At 41.9% G+C, this 16,669-nt stretch overlaps 1 protein-coding gene across 7 annotated transcripts in view; it reads left to right on the top strand.

The window, feature by feature from the left end:
- The first annotated feature begins 842 nt into the window (after positions 1-842).
- Positions 843-16,669, top strand: part of LOC144500466 (ubiquitin thioesterase ZRANB1) — a 79,320-nt gene continuing 63,493 nt past the window's right edge. For 2 of the 7 annotated variants that reach the window (XM_078223421.1, XM_078223427.1), the window contains exons 1-3: positions 899-1,374; positions 5,261-5,415; positions 6,696-7,555. In XM_078223421.1, coding sequence (XP_078079547.1) covers positions 6,739-7,555 — 817 coding nt within the window. In that variant the 5' untranslated portion in view covers positions 899-1,374; positions 5,261-5,415; positions 6,696-6,738. Of the gene's footprint in view, positions 1,524-1,792; positions 2,191-5,260; positions 5,416-6,695; positions 7,556-16,669 lie in introns of those variants that run through there. The other 5 variants (XM_078223420.1, XM_078223426.1, XM_078223422.1 and 2 more) reach the window with 4 other exon arrangements.

Genomic DNA, 16,669 nt, shown 5'->3' on the forward strand with positions numbered 1-16,669 from the left:
CATGACACAAGCCTACTTGTGACTGATAAATTAACTTTAACCTTCGCTATGACTGTAACACTATATTTTGATAAATTAACTTTAACCTTCGCTATGACTGTAACACTATATTTTGATAAATTAACTAACCTTTGCTATGACTGTAACACTATATTTTGCACCCACATCTTTCCTTCTCCCCTTTGTACTCTATGAATGGTGTGTTTTGTCTCTATAGCACGCAAGAAACAATACTTTTCACATGTGACAATAATAAATCAAAACAAATTAAGATCCACAGCCATGTCGTTGACTCTTCAATGCCCTCTGAAATGCCACTCAGTTCAAGGGCAATTAGTGATGGACTTTAAATGCTGGCCCGGTCATATCTCATAATAAAAAAAATACACCAGGGCTCTGATCCTGCACCCTCTTTGGAATTGTATCCTATATTTTTGTATTGCATCTCCGCCTTCCATCTACCGAAGTGGATCACCTGAATTACAAGTTGAGTGAGTTTTTTTTAAGGCGTATTAAAGTTTAATAGTATTGGGCTTTGAGCATTCCCTGGTGACACTTCTTTTGACACCAGCTCTTTGGATCAGCTGGAGCGTTTACTCCCGCCGAACTGTGTGATGTAATCGCGGGCCAATCAGAGGGCAGGAGCGGGGAGGCCCTCACGTGACCTTCTCCCCCCCCCACTCGGCGGCGCGTTGACGCGGTGACGTCACAGCCCGGTGACTCGGGGTGACGTCGGTTCCAAAACACCCAAGGTCGGCGGCGGCGATTGGATGGGCGGCGGCGGAGCTCGGGAGCGGCGGCCAATCAGCGGAGCGGCGCCGGCGCGAGGTGCGGTGTGACGTCGGGAAATATCCCAGCCAACTTTTGTCTGCCTGTTGTCCCCCTTGCCGCCGCCATTAGAGTCGAACGGAGCAGCCCTGAGGGAAAGAGAAGGGGGGGAAAAAATGTCTTAAAATTAAGAAAAAAAGGAGGCGGTTCGGGGAGGAGGGGGGGGGGGAAGGGGAGACGGGGGGAAGGAAGGAAGGAAGGTGGAGGTCGCCAGTCGGACGGGGTGAGGTGCGGTGGGAGTGAGCGGGAAGGGGGGGGGGGGGAAGAGAAAGAAGGAGGAGGGAGATTTTTTAAAATTTGACCCGGCCACCATGTAAGAGAGAGGGGGGGAAACAGCGGCGGCGGGGAGGGAGGGGGGCGGGTGGGAGGCAGATCGGCGGAGAGGCCAGAGTGCGAGGGGAGGAAAAGAAGGTCAGTTTGTTGCTGCCCCTCTTGCACACTAAAGTAAACATAATGGGCGAGCAGCCACGGCGGCGGAGTGGAGGTGGTGCAGCAGCAGCCCCAGCGCCGCTGAGTGAGAGGCCGGTGCCCGAGATCTGGAATTAGGTAACTGCTGCTCGATGGTAAACTAGAGAGAGAGAGAGTGTGTGAGTGAGGCAGGGAAAAAAAAATCCTGCAGCTCCAAACCGCCCTCTTGGTTCACCCAGCGCGACGTGACAGAAACCTGACCGCAGCCCGGCTAGGATCTTGTTCAGGTCCGCTCCCAAAGGGGGGGGGGGTGATAAAGTTAGTGTTTTGTTTAACTGTATATGTGCACGGCTGCTTTGGAGGGAAGGGGACGGAGAGAGATGAAACTCTCTGCTGACCTGCTGTGCGGGATTAGCTTCAATCTTAAACAAAGCCTAAAGGTCTTTATGGGCAAGAGTTCTTCAAAAGTTTGTCGCCAACAGTCATTGTCGATGCACTTGTCAGGGGGAAATTAGTCCTGGGATTGCAATTTTTTTTTTTAGTTGCATGTGGGGGGGGGGGGGAGGTCAGGAAATTCTGGTTTTTATTTTATGTATCGCGGATTTTTCAGAAAAATGAACTGTGACGATGTTGTAGCAGACTCTGGATAATCATTCAAACTTAGTGATTTTAAGAAAAAAACAATGCAGATGTTGCGGTACAGAAATAAACATACCTAGCTTGGCCTGGCGTTTCCTTTCTCAGGGGCTCTGCTTCCAATTGCATTTGCTCCACTTAATAATGCCACGTTTGTGGTGATTTACTTACCTCGAATGAACAACTCGAGTGTTTGCAAACAGGCCACTGTACGAGCAAAGATTCACCAATCATTGCGCCCTTGTTGTTACTGAAACCCATATTTTTACGATACAATCAGCGTGGCCGAATACAAGGAAAAGTAAAACATTTAGAAATGTACGATTTTGTAGCAATTTTGGCTCTTTTTGCAATGTGGCCAACGTTCCAGTTTAACATCAGTTCTGCAAACATTTGTAAATGGAGTCTTTCTCGACTTCAGTTTATTGCTGACTGCTTCGTTTACAGTTGTAGTCTAATGGGAGGTTTTTGTCTAGAACCGGTGGGTTGTTAGATAAATTTACGATGTTTTTTGACGTTTGTTGAACCGTATTCTAGTAAACCCTCTTGGCGTTCCCACCACTCTCCCCGAATCCAGAGTTGCCGTTCAGTTGATCAAAATTTGCTGAAATCGAGAGTGGCAGCAGTCGGCTTTTAATTCCGATTTGCTTAATTCAGATTATCTGATTTTGTGTCTGTATTCTCACTTTGCTTATTAATACAATTTTTAATAGTAAAATGCAGTTCAGATGTGGACTGATATTGTTTAATAGTAAATTAGACAGAACTTTTTGGTGTTCACTTCTATCTTTAGAAATCTTGATTTGACCTAGGGGCTGAGGCTGTGTAGCCAGAAGATGATGTAATTTTATTCTTGGATAAAGATTGAAGTTGCTTCTTTGCTTCCATTCTCATTAGCAGTAAATAAGATATATTCAGCTTCTTGGTGATAATGTCAGTTCCTTCATTCTGTTTTCTATTAGAGCTCCACTTGAATATCAGGCTGTGAAACTTGTATCCCCCTTGTAACATTCATTATTAAACTCTGCAGATTGTGCAATAGATAGGAGGTGTAATGTTTTGAGGTGAATTTCAGAACTAATATAAATGTTTGCTTTGGAAAGATCTAGTGCTGGTTTCGGCTTCCAATTTAGTCAAAACTGTTTTGTTTCAGATTTATATGTTGTAACCTAAGGTTCCATGTAAAAGGGCTGATCTAGGGTATTTCATCATGGATTGTGTATGTAGCATGTTCTGTGTGTAGTGATTGTACTGGATTGAAAGTTCCTTTATGGGATTGAGCTGTCTAGTCCGGGCAGACCCTAATTTATTTTTAAACTTTTGTTGAGTTAGCTGAATAGTGATGCTACAATTGTCTTCCATAGCACTAGATCAGGGAGGGAGAAATGAATGGTTGGAATCCTGCTGATCAGTATTGTGACTCCTGTTGGAAATTGCATGTGTGTGAATGAGGATGAGATTGGCCTTTCTATCTACTCCTGGTTCCAAAGTAATTATCCAACCCTTCCAATTGCTGTCATTCTCTATTCTCTATTTTTCTCTGCACCTATTTTCTTCAATATAAGACATTTTAAAGTTTCCTGAAAATGAGTCATGCAAGATGTTGTAATGTACATAGAAGGTTTTTGTGTATTAGTTTTGATCATCATGCAACTTGTGACCTTTTAAAACATAAAGGGTATGTAACAATTTACAGATAGTATTTCAAAACTTGCTTTGGTCATTGAGTGAAACAATACTTAACATTAATTTGTTAACATCTGAAGGATCAAGATGCAATGTTCAAACAAATCTTTGAGTTTTGATCTGTTTAAGGATTCTTTGCAATTAAATTTCTAACTTTGTCTTGTAAAAAGCACTTAAATCAAACACACAGTAACAATTATCCTTTTATCAAAGAGATACTTTTCATATGCTTACAACCTACGGTGGTGTAATTTTATAGAAATAGCTTTTGCTAATGTAGTCCAGAATTTTGAAATCTGTGATTGGTTCAAAAGAAAAGTTACTCCATAACATTTTGCATGTAACTTGAAATATGACAGTATGTATCAATGGAAAACATGTCAGTCAGTTTTAAGTTTTATTTCTGCTCACAAATACAAGTGCTATTTTCGTATACTTGTAGTGGATCTCTGTTTTCCATTGGTTATGCTGAATCTCAAATGATACAGTAGTGATCAACTCAAAAGCCAAACCTGCAAATATGTGCCTTACACTACTTGCTCCATTGAGGAATCTGGATGTATATAAAAATATCTTTTTAAAAGTTAGTTTCTTTGGATCAAAATGTGTTCTCAAGCAGATCCATTTTTATGGTTATCTGGAAGGTAATTGCTGGTGTAACCATTATTTTGGGGTTGTTGTTCTTGTAGGCTAAGAGTGCTAAGTTATCTGCATTGGAAATGATGTTTACTGTGGTTTCTGTAGACTGCACGGAGCAACATTAATGTATATACAGTTGAAGAATTAGAAGAAACTTAATCTTTAGAATATAGTACAAATGATCACAAAGTACTTAGAAAAAACAGTCAGCATTTGTAAATATATTGGGAGCCCTCTGTAAAATGATGTGTTGTAGCGTAGAACTACAGTATACCGGTCCGTCTTGGACCCTCAGATTTTTGTTTCAATAGGATTTGTCCAGTGAAGTACTAATTCATTAAATTAGGAAGGCTTGTAATGTGGTCTTAACGATAGTACAGTCTTGAGATGTGAATCCCGTGGACCGTGTTATAGTAGGGTTCCAATGTACAAAAGTAGCGCAATGTTTCCAGAAATGGAAACAGAAATTTTTAAATTCCAAAGGAGGATGTACAGCTGTAAAACTAGGCCACTGTTCCTGCATGATTCGTTGAAAGATCTGCCTTGCAGTTTTATTTCTAAAATGCACAGCTGACTTCCACTATTGTACCTTGAATTATCTGTGCTTAAAATCAAAATAAATGAAAAATACTTCAGACATTTGTGTTTGCAACCCAGGTATATGACTCTATTGCAGCTAAATTCTGAACTAAATTCCTTTTACAGACCATTGCAGGTCATAACTTATCACTGAAGTAGTGTACTACGAAGAATTAGAAGCAGAGTTGTTGTCAACTTACAAAACAGAACTGGATAATTATTTCAAAAGGGAAAATTTTGCATGGCTATGGGGAAAAGAGTAGGGAGGGGAATAATCGGCTGAATGACCTCCTGTGTTTGTATGATTTGATTATTCATTTGGTTTGGCCCTACTGAACAAACAGTCCATAAATTAGCACAACAATTGACTCTGCTGTTAAGGTTAACCTTAGACCGGTGGTCATTCTTGGAAATGTTGGACATTCTTGGCTCTTCATTTTAATGGAAATTTTCCAGTGCTCTTTTTTTAATTGTTCATTCTCAGGATATGGGCGTCAATGGAAAGGCTGGCATCTTCCCATCCCTAGTTGTCTTGAAGGTGGGGTTGAGCCACCTTCTTGAACCGAGAGATGTTCTAGGCCATTTCAGCGTCCAGTTAAGAGTTGGTATGGAGTTGGAATCACATGTAGGCCAGACCAGGTAAGGAGGGCAGGTTTCCTTCCTCCAAAGGACATGGTTAACCAGCGGGTTTTTAATGGCAAGCTTAATGGTCACTTTTTTTAGGCTGATACCAGATTTTGAAAACTGATTTCAAATTCTTAAAGTTGGCATGCTAATATAATCCCGATTATATGACCAGTTATTAAATTATAAGATTTATGTAAATGGTGAAAAAGGATATGTTGCATCTCCCCTGAAATATCTATGAATACGTATTTTCAATATCATCCAAACAGCTTTTCGTATGCAAGGGAATCTTGTTATAAACAAATTTAATGTGGGAGTAATAATAGATGTCCTGCCTGATTCTGAACAAATAGATTTTATAATGGATTCTGGATTGCTTTTCAGAGCTTGTGTTTGAAGAATGGAACATGCTGGGTGTAATTGGAGATAGCTTGTACCAGAGCGCACACTAATTCATGAAGTGTGTCCCTGTAAATATCTAGTATAACATAGTGGAGTATAGGAATTTTTTGTGTGAGGACTTCACAAATGAGCAAATTTGCAAGTTTTTTTTTTCCCACCTGGTAACCCAAGTTCCTAGTTTGAGATACCAAACGCATACTATGTTGTGGTCACATCGATTGTCTGGTACCAATTAAGTTAATACCTTGGGGCGAAAATTAAATGTATAGTTGCTTTGGCGCAATTGTCCAGAATTATACCCATGGCATTGTCCTAATCCATGCAATAATAACAAAAGAAAATCCCTTTCTTAATTACAGTTAGCTTATTCCACACTAACATAAGTAGATTTAACCCCGGCACCTTTGTAGTGTTGATTATTGCTAAGTAATTTTGGTTAGAAACATCAAAAAGCTCTCTAGGTTTGAATGGTGCATCCAGAAGGTGTAAGTTTAATCCATCACATTTTCATTTAATTACTAATGGTTGAACTGTTAAAATGATGTACCGGAAGAGGCTTCTTTTAAGCTAGCTCCACTATAATATAGAAGCGGGCTAACTAGATTAGGTGGTTTGTGTTCCATTTGATAACTTACTGATTTTAAATACAAATTTTATTATTGAATTGACTTATTTTGGTGTGGTGGGAACTGTAGAGTATTCTGGACTTCAATAACATCCAGTATTCCTATTGACTTTAAAAAAAATACAATATCCTTCTTTCAAATGCATTTCTTATTGGACTATTACATAAAATAACAGTCATTTATAATGCTTGCATTTAATATATTCTGCTAAGATGGGTTGCACGAGAATTCCTGGACTTGATACGACTTGATTTTATTTTGCAGACTCCAATCCAACATTGAAGACTGGTGCTGGGTGTGAGCAACGATGACTGAATATGGAATAAAGTGGGCCTGTGAATACTGCACATATGAAAACTGGCCCTCTGCAATCAAATGCACCATGTGTCGTGCACCAAGACCTAATGGCACTATAATTACAGAAGATCCAATCAGGGGCAGCTCGAGTGATTTGCATCAAGACTGGGATACTACAAGTATAGAGGGTAGCAGCAGCCCTCTGATTTGTCCAGACTCTAGTGCTAGACCAAGGGTTAAATCAACTTACAATTCAGAAAGTGCAAGCAAGTGGTCATGCCACCTGTGTACTTACCTGAATTGGCCAAGAGCAATAAGATGCACTCAATGTTTGTCCCAACGTCGGACTAGAAGTCCCACGGAGTCCCCCCAGTCATCTGGTTGTATTTCAAGACCAGTTCAGGCTTCTCAGGACCCATGTGAAGAATATAATGACAGAAACAGACTGAACACAAAAGCACTGCATTGGACATGCACAGCTTGCACATATGAGAACTGTCCCAAGTCTCGCAAATGTGTAGTCTGTGACTATCCTAGACCTAATAATTTGGAAGCAATTGAATTTGCAGAGCCAGAGGAAGCTTCATCATTGATCAATGAGCAGGACAGGGCTCGATGGAGGAGCAGTGGCAGTGGTGGCAATAGCCAAAGGAGATCCCCTCCCATACCTAAACGTGAATCTGCGATGAAAATGGACTTTCAGAGAATTGAGCTGGCACCTGGAGCTGTGGGCAGTAAAGAAGAACTGGAAGTGGACTTCAAAAGACTTAAACAAATAAAGAACAGAATGAAAAGATCAGATTGGCTCTTTCTCAACGCTTGCGTTGGTAGGTCTTTATTAATTTAAATATTTTGCTTAAAATCTAATTTTCGCAAATGCACAGGATATTCACTAAGTCACTATGTGCAGAATTCTTTGTGAAATACTATTGGGAAAATGAGAATGTGAAGATACTGCATTTATTTAAAGTGTTGGGACTTGGGTTATAAAAATTTTGTTGTATATTATTGCCTATTGTGTGCTTGATTTCTGCTATCCACCATGTCCATTTGTATTTTATAACTTGTTAACGCAGCAGATTGTTTGCAGTTGGAACATCTTTAGTACCTGTTTTCCAAAGTGAGGGGAAATATGGGAGCTATGTTGAATACAAAGCTCAGATGGGAAGTGAAAAAAGAAATAAGTACAGCATAGAGTATGTGAAGGGATTAACAGTTAACGACGAAGTTTCCCGTGGGCATATAAATAGTAAAAGGGTGGAAAAGAACAAAGAACAACAAAGAACAATACAGCACAGGAACAGGCCCTTCGGCCCTCCAAGCCCGCGCCGCTCCCCGGTCCAGGATTGAATCCTGAATCCAGGATCCCCGCCCAATTTTCCAGCCTATCTACATACTAATATCCTATCCCCGAGCTGTCCCTCACAGCTATGATGCTTTGTTCATCACAACCTATTAACTCACCCCTACCCCCCCATTCCAGACCATGTGATCTCCAGGGAGAGGCGAAAACCCAGAGTGAAAACCCCAGGGCCAATATGGGGAAAAAAAATCTGGGAAATTCCTCTCCGACCCCCTGAGGCGATCGAAACGAGTCCAGGAGATCACACTGGCCCTGATCGGAAAATGCTTCCCAACCCTATTCATTTCCACTCCACGAACACCATATGAATTCCCTGCCCCCGAGACAGGTTCCCAACTATCCGCAGTCTCGCTCTGTACTGGCACCAGCAAGATGATCATAGAATGAAGCCTTGAAACGAGAAACAAAGAACAATTAGCCCGCGCCGCTCCCTGGTCCAAACTAGACCACTCTTTTGTATCCCTCCATTCCCACTCCGTTCATACAGCTGTCTAGATAAGTCTTAAACGTTCCCAGTGTGTCCACCACCTTGCCCGGCAACCCATTCCAGGCCCCCACGACCCTCTGTGTAAAATATGTCCTTCTGATATCTGTGTTAAACCTCCCCCCCTTCACCTTGAACCTATGACCCCTCGTGAACGTCACCACCGACCCGGGGAAAAGCTTCCCACCGTTCACCCTATCTATGCCTTTCACAATTTTATACACCTCTGTTAAGTCTCCCCTCATCCTCCGTCTTTCCAAGGAGAACAACCCCAGTTTCCCCAATCTCTCCTCATAACCAAGCCCCTCCATACCAGGCAACATCCTGGTAAACCTCCTCTGTACTCTCTCCAAAGCCTCCACGTCCTTCTGGTAGTGTGGCGACCAGAACTGGACGCAGTATTCCAAATGCGGCCGAACCAACGTTCTATACATCTGCAACATCAGACCCCAACTTTTATACTCTATGCCCCGTCCTATAAAGGCAAGCATGCCATATGCCTTCTTCACCACCTTCTCCACCTGTGACGTCACCTTCAAAGATCTGTGGACTTGCACACCCAGGTCCCTCTGCGTCTCTACACCCTTTATGGTTCTTCCATTTATCGTGTAGCTCCTCCCTACATTATTCCCACCAAAATGCATCACTTCGCATTTATCAGGATTGAACTCCATCTGCCATTTCTTTGCCCAAATTTCCAGCCTATCTATATCCTTCTGTAGCCTCTGACAATGTTCCTCACTATCTGCAAGTCCTGCCAGTTTTGTGTCATCCGCAAACTTACTGATCACCCCAGTTACTCCTTCTTCCAGATCATTTATATAAATCACAAAAAGCAGAGGTCCCAATACAGAGCCCTGCGGTACACCACTAGTCACAGGCCTCCAGCCGGAAAAAGACCCTTCCACTACCACCCTCTGTCTTCTATGACCAAGCCAGTTCTCCACCCATCTCGACACCTCCCCCTTTATCCCATGAGATCCAACCTTTTTCACTAGCCTACCATGAGGGACTTTGTCAAACGCTTTACTAAAGTCCATATAGACAACATCCACGGCCCTTCCTTCGTCAACCATTTTGGTCACTTCTTCAAAAAACACCACCAGGTTAGTGAGGCATGACCTCCCTCTCACAAAACCATGCTGACTTTCGTTAATGAGTTTATTCCTTTCTAAATGCGCATACATCCTATCTCTAAGAATCTTCTCCAACAACTTCCCCACCATGGACGTCAAGCTCACCGGCCTATAATTACCCGGGTTATCCTTCCTACCCTTCTTAAATAACGGGACCACATTGGCTAACCTCCAATCCTCTGGGACCTCACCTGCGTCCAGTGACGAGACAAAGATTTGCGTCAGAGGCCCAACGATTTCACCTCTCGTCTCCCTGAGCAGCCTTGGATAGATTCCATCAGGCCCTGGGGATTTGTCAGTCTTTATATTCTCTAACAAACCTAACACTTCCTCCTTTGTAATGGAGATTTTCTCCAACGGTTCAACACTCCCCTCAGAGACACTCACAGTCAACACATCCCTCTCCTTTGTGAATACCGACGCAAAGTATTCATTTAGGATCTCCCCTATTTCTTTGGGCTCCAAGCATAAGTCCCCACTATTGTCCCTGAGAGGTCCGATTTTTTCCCTAACAACCCTTTTGTTCCTAACGTATGAATAAAATGCCTTGGGATTCTCCTTAATCCTGTCTGCCAAGAACATTTCGTGGCCCCTTTTTGCTCTTCTAATTCCCCGTTTGAGTACTTTCCTACTTTCTTTGTACTCCTCCAGAGCTCCCTCCGTTTTTAGCTGCTTGGACCTAACATACGCCTCTCTTTTCTTTTTGACCAGTCCCTCAATTTCCCTGGTTATCCACGGTTCTCTAATCCTACCCTTCCTATCCTTCTTTTTTACAGGCACATGCTTGTCCTGTAGCCCTAACAGCCGTTCCTTAAAAGACTGCCACATACCAGATGTGGATTTACCCTCAAACAGCCTCTCCCAATCAAGAGCTGCCAATTTCTGCCTGATCCCACTAAAGTTAGCCTTCCCCCAATCCAACACCTTACCCTTGGGACACCACACATCCTTTTCCATCACTATCCTAAAGCTAACAGAATTGTGGTCACTATTTGCCACATGTTCCCCTACCAAAACTTTGAAGACCTGACCGGGCTCATTCCCCAGTACCAGGTCCAGTATAGCCCCCTCTCTAGTCGGGCTGTCTACATATTGTTCCAACGAACCCTCCTGTACACATTTGACAAATTCCTCCCCATCCAGAGTCCCTGCCCTCAGCGATTTCCAGTCTATACCAGGGAAATTGAAGTCTCCCACTACAACAACCCTATTTTTCCTGCACCTATCCAGTATCTCCTGACATATCCATTCTTCCACTTCCCTTGGGCTGTTGGGGGCCTGTAGTACACCCCCAACATAGTGACTGCGCCTTTCCTGTTTCTGAGCTCCACCCAGAGTGACTCGTTACACGACCCCTCTGAATTGTCCTCCCTCTGCACCGCTGTAATATGCTCTCCAACTAATACCGCTACTCCCCCACCTCTTTTGGCCCCTCCTCTGTCTCGCCTAAAACACTTGTACCCCGGAATATTCAGCTGCCAGTCCTGTCCCTCTTTCAACCAAGTCTCTGTCACCGCAACCACATCCAAATTCCTCGTGCGCATTAAGGCCCCAAGTTCGTCTGTCTTACCTGCTACGCTCCTTGCATTGAAGTATAAGCACTCCAGACCTCCAGGCTCAGTGAGGTCGTCCTCCCCCAGAGTGCTCTTCTTCTTTGCCAGCCTTGTCCCAGCCCCAAGCTCGTCCCCAGCCTCCACTCTTATAGACCTAATAGTTTGATCCCCACCCCCCTGCCATCCTAGTTTAAACCCCCCCGAACTGCACTAGCAAAGCTCCCAGCCAGGATATTTGTGCCCTTCCAACTTAGTTGTGACCCCTCCCTCTTGTACAGGTGCCATCCTCTCCTGAAAACTTCCCATTGATCTATGAAAATGAAGCCCTCCTTCCTGGACCAGGAACACAATCAATTAAGGACCAAAAAGCAGTTTGGGCATGGAGAGAGGGGTCAGTAAAGAGGTAGTTGAGAGACTTTATGGCCTAAATATTGATAAAGGCAGTATTTTATAGGCTATCTATACTTGAAAGTTGGAGAGTCGCCAGGACCAGATTGGATGCATCTAAGGATACTGAGGGATGACAATTGGCCATAATTTTTCAATTGTCCTGCAATGCCAGGATGATGCCAGAGGGCTGAAGAATTGTAAATGTTACAACTTTGTTCAAAAAAGGATGCAAGGGTAAACCCATCATCTACTGGCTAGTCAATTTAATCTTTATGGTGGGACAGCTTTTAGGGGTGGCACAGTTGTTAGCACTGCTGCTTCACAGCGCCAGGGACCTGGGTTTGATTCCTGGCTTGGGTCACTGTCTGTGTGGAGTTTGCACATTCCCCCCGTGTCTGTGAGTTTCCTCCCACATCCTGAAAGACGCGCTGGTTAGTTGCATTGACCCGAACAGATGCCGGACTGTGGCAACTAGGGGAATTTCACAGTAACTTTGTTGCAGTGTTAATGTAAGCCTTAGTTGTGACTAACAAATAAACTCCATCTTTAAATTTTAAAAAAATGGTCCCAAATAAGGAATAATTGAAGACAGCCAGCATGGATTTAAGGACAAATTGTCTTTATAACAATTTTAAGTTTTTTGACGTGTTGAAGAGGGTAATTTTGTTGATATGGTGCCTTTTAGATGACATTCCACCAAAGTTGAAACCCATGGAATAAAAGGGCCAGTGGCAGTATGGTTTTGATTCAGTGATAGGAAACATAGTGATGAATGGTTATTTCTCAGACTGGAGGAACATAAAAAGTGGGGTTCTGCGGGGATTGGTAATACGACCACTGCTTTTCTTAATCTGTGTTGATAACTTTGGTTTGGTGGGTGCAGGGCACAATTTCAAAATTTGCATATGGCACAAAACTTCCAAGTATTGTGAACTGTGAGGAAGATAGTGATAAACTTCAAACGGACTGAGGCTGGTGGAATGACCGGACTCATGGCAAATAAAATTTAGTGCAAGGAGTAATGCGTTTAGGTAGGAAGAATGAAGAGAGATGATCTAAAATGGTAGAATTCTAAACAGGATGCAGGGGCAGAGAGATTGAGGGGTAACTGTGCACAAATTGTTCAAGATGGCAGGGCAGTTTGAGAAAGTGGTTAAAAATGCAGACGGGGATAATGAGCATTATAAAAAGAAGCATAAAGTACAAAAGCAAGGAAATTTGGTGCATCTTTACAAAACACTGGTTTGGCCTCAACTGGAGTACTGTCTCCGATTCTGTGTTTTAAGCTTTTATGATTTTATCTAGTATAGTTTTCAAGTGATCTTTATGAAGAGTAATTCAATTTTCTTTGTTTCAATTAAATGTGATTTGTGGGGTAATGAAGGGTGGTTCTGTAGAAAAGCTGTAGAAATTGCGTTTCTAGGTTGTGTTGACAAAGGGAATTACTATTTACAATAATAGTCCAGGAACTTGCTAGAAATGGTCCAATACATAGGATTGCATTACATGCTTCTGCAGGTTAACAGTCTGTAAATTATGTATTTCTTTCCAAAAGCTTTTGATACCAAGTAGTAAGAATTTGAAGCCACAATCAAACTTGGTGCACAAACCAAAATATTTGATTAATTTAAACTTTGCTGTTTGAAGAAACTAGGAGAAAGACTTTCTGCTGATCCAGATTGTTCAGTAATGTGGACTCAATTTTACGTTTCTGCTTTCTCTAAATTTCTAGGTTTTTATGCTACGTATTTTTCATTGGTTTACTAAAGCTTGTCACTCCCTCGATTAGACTGTGTCCCTCTAAACTCAAGTATGCTGTTACCTGCCAATTTAGGTGAATGTATTAAGTTTTGGAGTTGAACAACGAACACTTTGTCACCTGACACAGGTTGCTGAATATTTCATGTGCTGGCCATGTGATCTCTGCAATTCTGGTGGATGGTAGGATGGAGGAGGTGACAAGTAAATTATTTAATTCTTCACCTAATGAGGGGATTTACCCTTGAACTTGTGTTGCTTGAAAATGATGAGCAAATGTGGTTGAAAGTTATTTGTCTTGAAAATATTTTGGTGAAGTATTCAAACATAGTCCAGACTTCGAGCTGAAGCCTTGAAATATAAACTTTAATGAATGTATCAAACACAAAAATCAATAGGCAAATGTGTCTATGTATTTTTAATAATTCTGTACATCTAGTATAATTTTAGATATCGGAAATTTCAGTTATGGTGAAAAGTTGACAAATTTATTTCGGCTGAATCAACAAATGTGGTGAAATGTAAACAGTTCAGAAAGGTTTAGGCAAGGAGCAATATTGTGCACATGATGTTAGACTTGCAGTCCAGTATCATAAGTTCCACTATGACAGATTATGAAATTGTATCCAATAAATTTGGTAATCTTGTGGGTTGAATAGGTCCCATTCAAAATCCAAATGATTCATGGATGCCCTTGAAAGAAGAGACCACCTCACCTCTACCTTGGTCTGACCTGCACACTACTTTCTGTTGCACACAATATCATTGATGCCTAATGTCCTCTAAAATATTGGTCAATGATCCCTCTTTGTCCTCCTTGATCTGTAACTTTGAGGCTGACCACATCATTCTTCCCTAATGCCCGTCTATTGTTGTCAAGTTGGGTGGGACAGCACTCGCTTGGCCCTGTTTTTATTTCTCTAATTGTTGCCAGAGTGGCACTTGCAATGGCTTCTCTTCTAACTTCTGCACCCGGCTGTCCCCTCTGCTTCTGTGCTTGACCACATCCTGTTTCTCATCCACATGCCCTCAGTGATAACCTCTAAAAGTACGTTAGTTTCCACATGTACGCTGGCGACACCCTCACGCTCTACCTCACCACCATCTTTCTCGGTTCCTCCACTGTTGCTAAATTGCAGATTGTTTTTCCAATATCTAATAATTTCCAATAGCCATCTGCTAACCACATCACTAAGACCGGCTATTTGTACCCTCTAACTGCCCAACTTCGTTGCTGCCTCGGCTCATCTGCTGAAGTACTCATTTGTCTTTATTACAGGATTACTTGGCTATTCCAATTCACTCCTGGCTGGACTCTCACATTTCACTCTCTAAACTCTGGCAGCAGAGTTTTGGATGACTTTGTCCTTGCGTGCACCAAGTCCCATTTGCCTGTGACCCTTCTGCTTACTGACCTACGTTGGCTCTCAGTCAAGCAACGCCTCAACTTTAAAAATTCTCATACGTATTTTCAAATCCCAGCATGCTTTCTGTAATTTCCTTTAGCTCCCTCTGAGGTTTCTGCACTTACCTGACACATCCCTGACATTAATTGCACCTTGATTGGTGACCATGTCCTCTGCTGTCTGGAGCGGAAGGTCGAACTCCCTACTGAAACCTCTCTAACCTCTATCTCCTTTTCTCTTTATGACCGACTGCTTTGACTAAACATTTGATCATCAGGTCTCCTATCATCCTCTGTAGTCAGTGTCAGCAATTATGCTTGAAAATGCTCTTCTGAAGTGCTTTGGGGTTGCATCAAAGTTAAAAGTTTGTTTATTAGTCACAAGTAAGGCTTACATTAACATTAAAGGTGCTCTATAAATAAAAAATTTTTTGTAAAAAGAGTTGGTACTTATGGCAGCTTGCTTGCTATCGGACCTGCTAGGGATGGATGGTGAATGTTGCTTTACCACTCATGACCACATCCAGAAAACACGGAACACTTCACAACCACTTTCTCCAAGGCACACACCATCCTGACTTGGAATTATATCACCATTCCTTCACTGCTGTGTCAAAAGCCCAGAACACCCTTCCCTTCAGCATTTAGGGTGTGTCTGCACCAGATAGACTTCAGTGGTTTACCACCACCTTCTCAAGGGCTATTTTTATATTTTTCATAGCACAGCAGAATTAAAGTTTGTGGATAGACAGTGCATAACACAGAATTTTTAAATAGCATTGATATATTTAAACATTCTAGATGGCTCAACTGGTTACACAAGGAACACTTCAGCAATGGATACTGAGGGCAGCTTTGCCAAATGGTTGAATAGTATTACAATTGGTCATTGTCTGAATTAAAAGAGGGGGGGATCACTATCAAGCCACCCACCCATTCCCCTGTGTGTAGTTTGGATACCAAAGACAGTACTGGGATCCGATATCATTGTCCTGTGGTTGAGTGGACTGCCAATACTTGCTAAGTAGGTTAGCAGACAATAACTATTTGGGCAAGTTGGCTGACAGCATGAGGAAAGATTTGATGCCTTCAGGAAAGGGGGGCAAAAAAGGTGAAGTCTGGCGAGACAGAGATTTTAATCCACTGTTTTCTGCAGTGAGAACCTTTGCCTGCTACGTCCATACGTCTTGGAATAATTATCTCTCCTGCACCCTCCAGTGCTTCAATGTCTCTTGTTCAAGGTCAATTATCCAAAACTGCATTGAGATACAGTAGTTCAAATATGATTCATCAAGGAGTTATTCTGGGTTAAAGTGATTTAGTTTGCTTGTAATCTGATGCTCTCAAGATACATCACTAAATAATGGCAGCTTCACATTGTTCACATACGTTGAGTGACTTAAATAATTGAACACCTAAATTTTCTCCAGTTTCACTTTTGACAAAAAAATATTTTGTGTTGGTATGCTTTACATTGCATTAAATGTGAATTTTTACATTTCCCACATTAAAAATGAAATATATTTGTGTACTTCAGTAAATTTCTTTTGCTATCCATCTGAGAGCATTTAGCTTCATATGGCAGAACGTTATATGTAGAATTTGCTCATTTTGAGCATGAATTCAACACTTCAACATTTGATCAAGGCTTTTTTTGCAATACATTTTAAAAGTTGTGTTTTTTGTTAAAATTGTCACATTTTTAAAAAAGTAATCTTTGATACAAAAAATAATTGCCTCCAGTGTTTACATTTATTTGATATTGGCATCTTTAACATAGATGGCTGGGGGCTTAACAGTTTGGCGCAAACAATTAATGTACAACTTGTACCCTTGGTGTTGCAATGTTTAG

Source organism: Mustelus asterias, chromosome 11 (genome assembly GCF_964213995.1).
Source record: "Mustelus asterias chromosome 11, sMusAst1.hap1.1, whole genome shotgun sequence".
In the NCBI taxonomy this organism is placed as follows: Eukaryota; Metazoa; Chordata; class Chondrichthyes; order Carcharhiniformes; family Triakidae; genus Mustelus; species Mustelus asterias.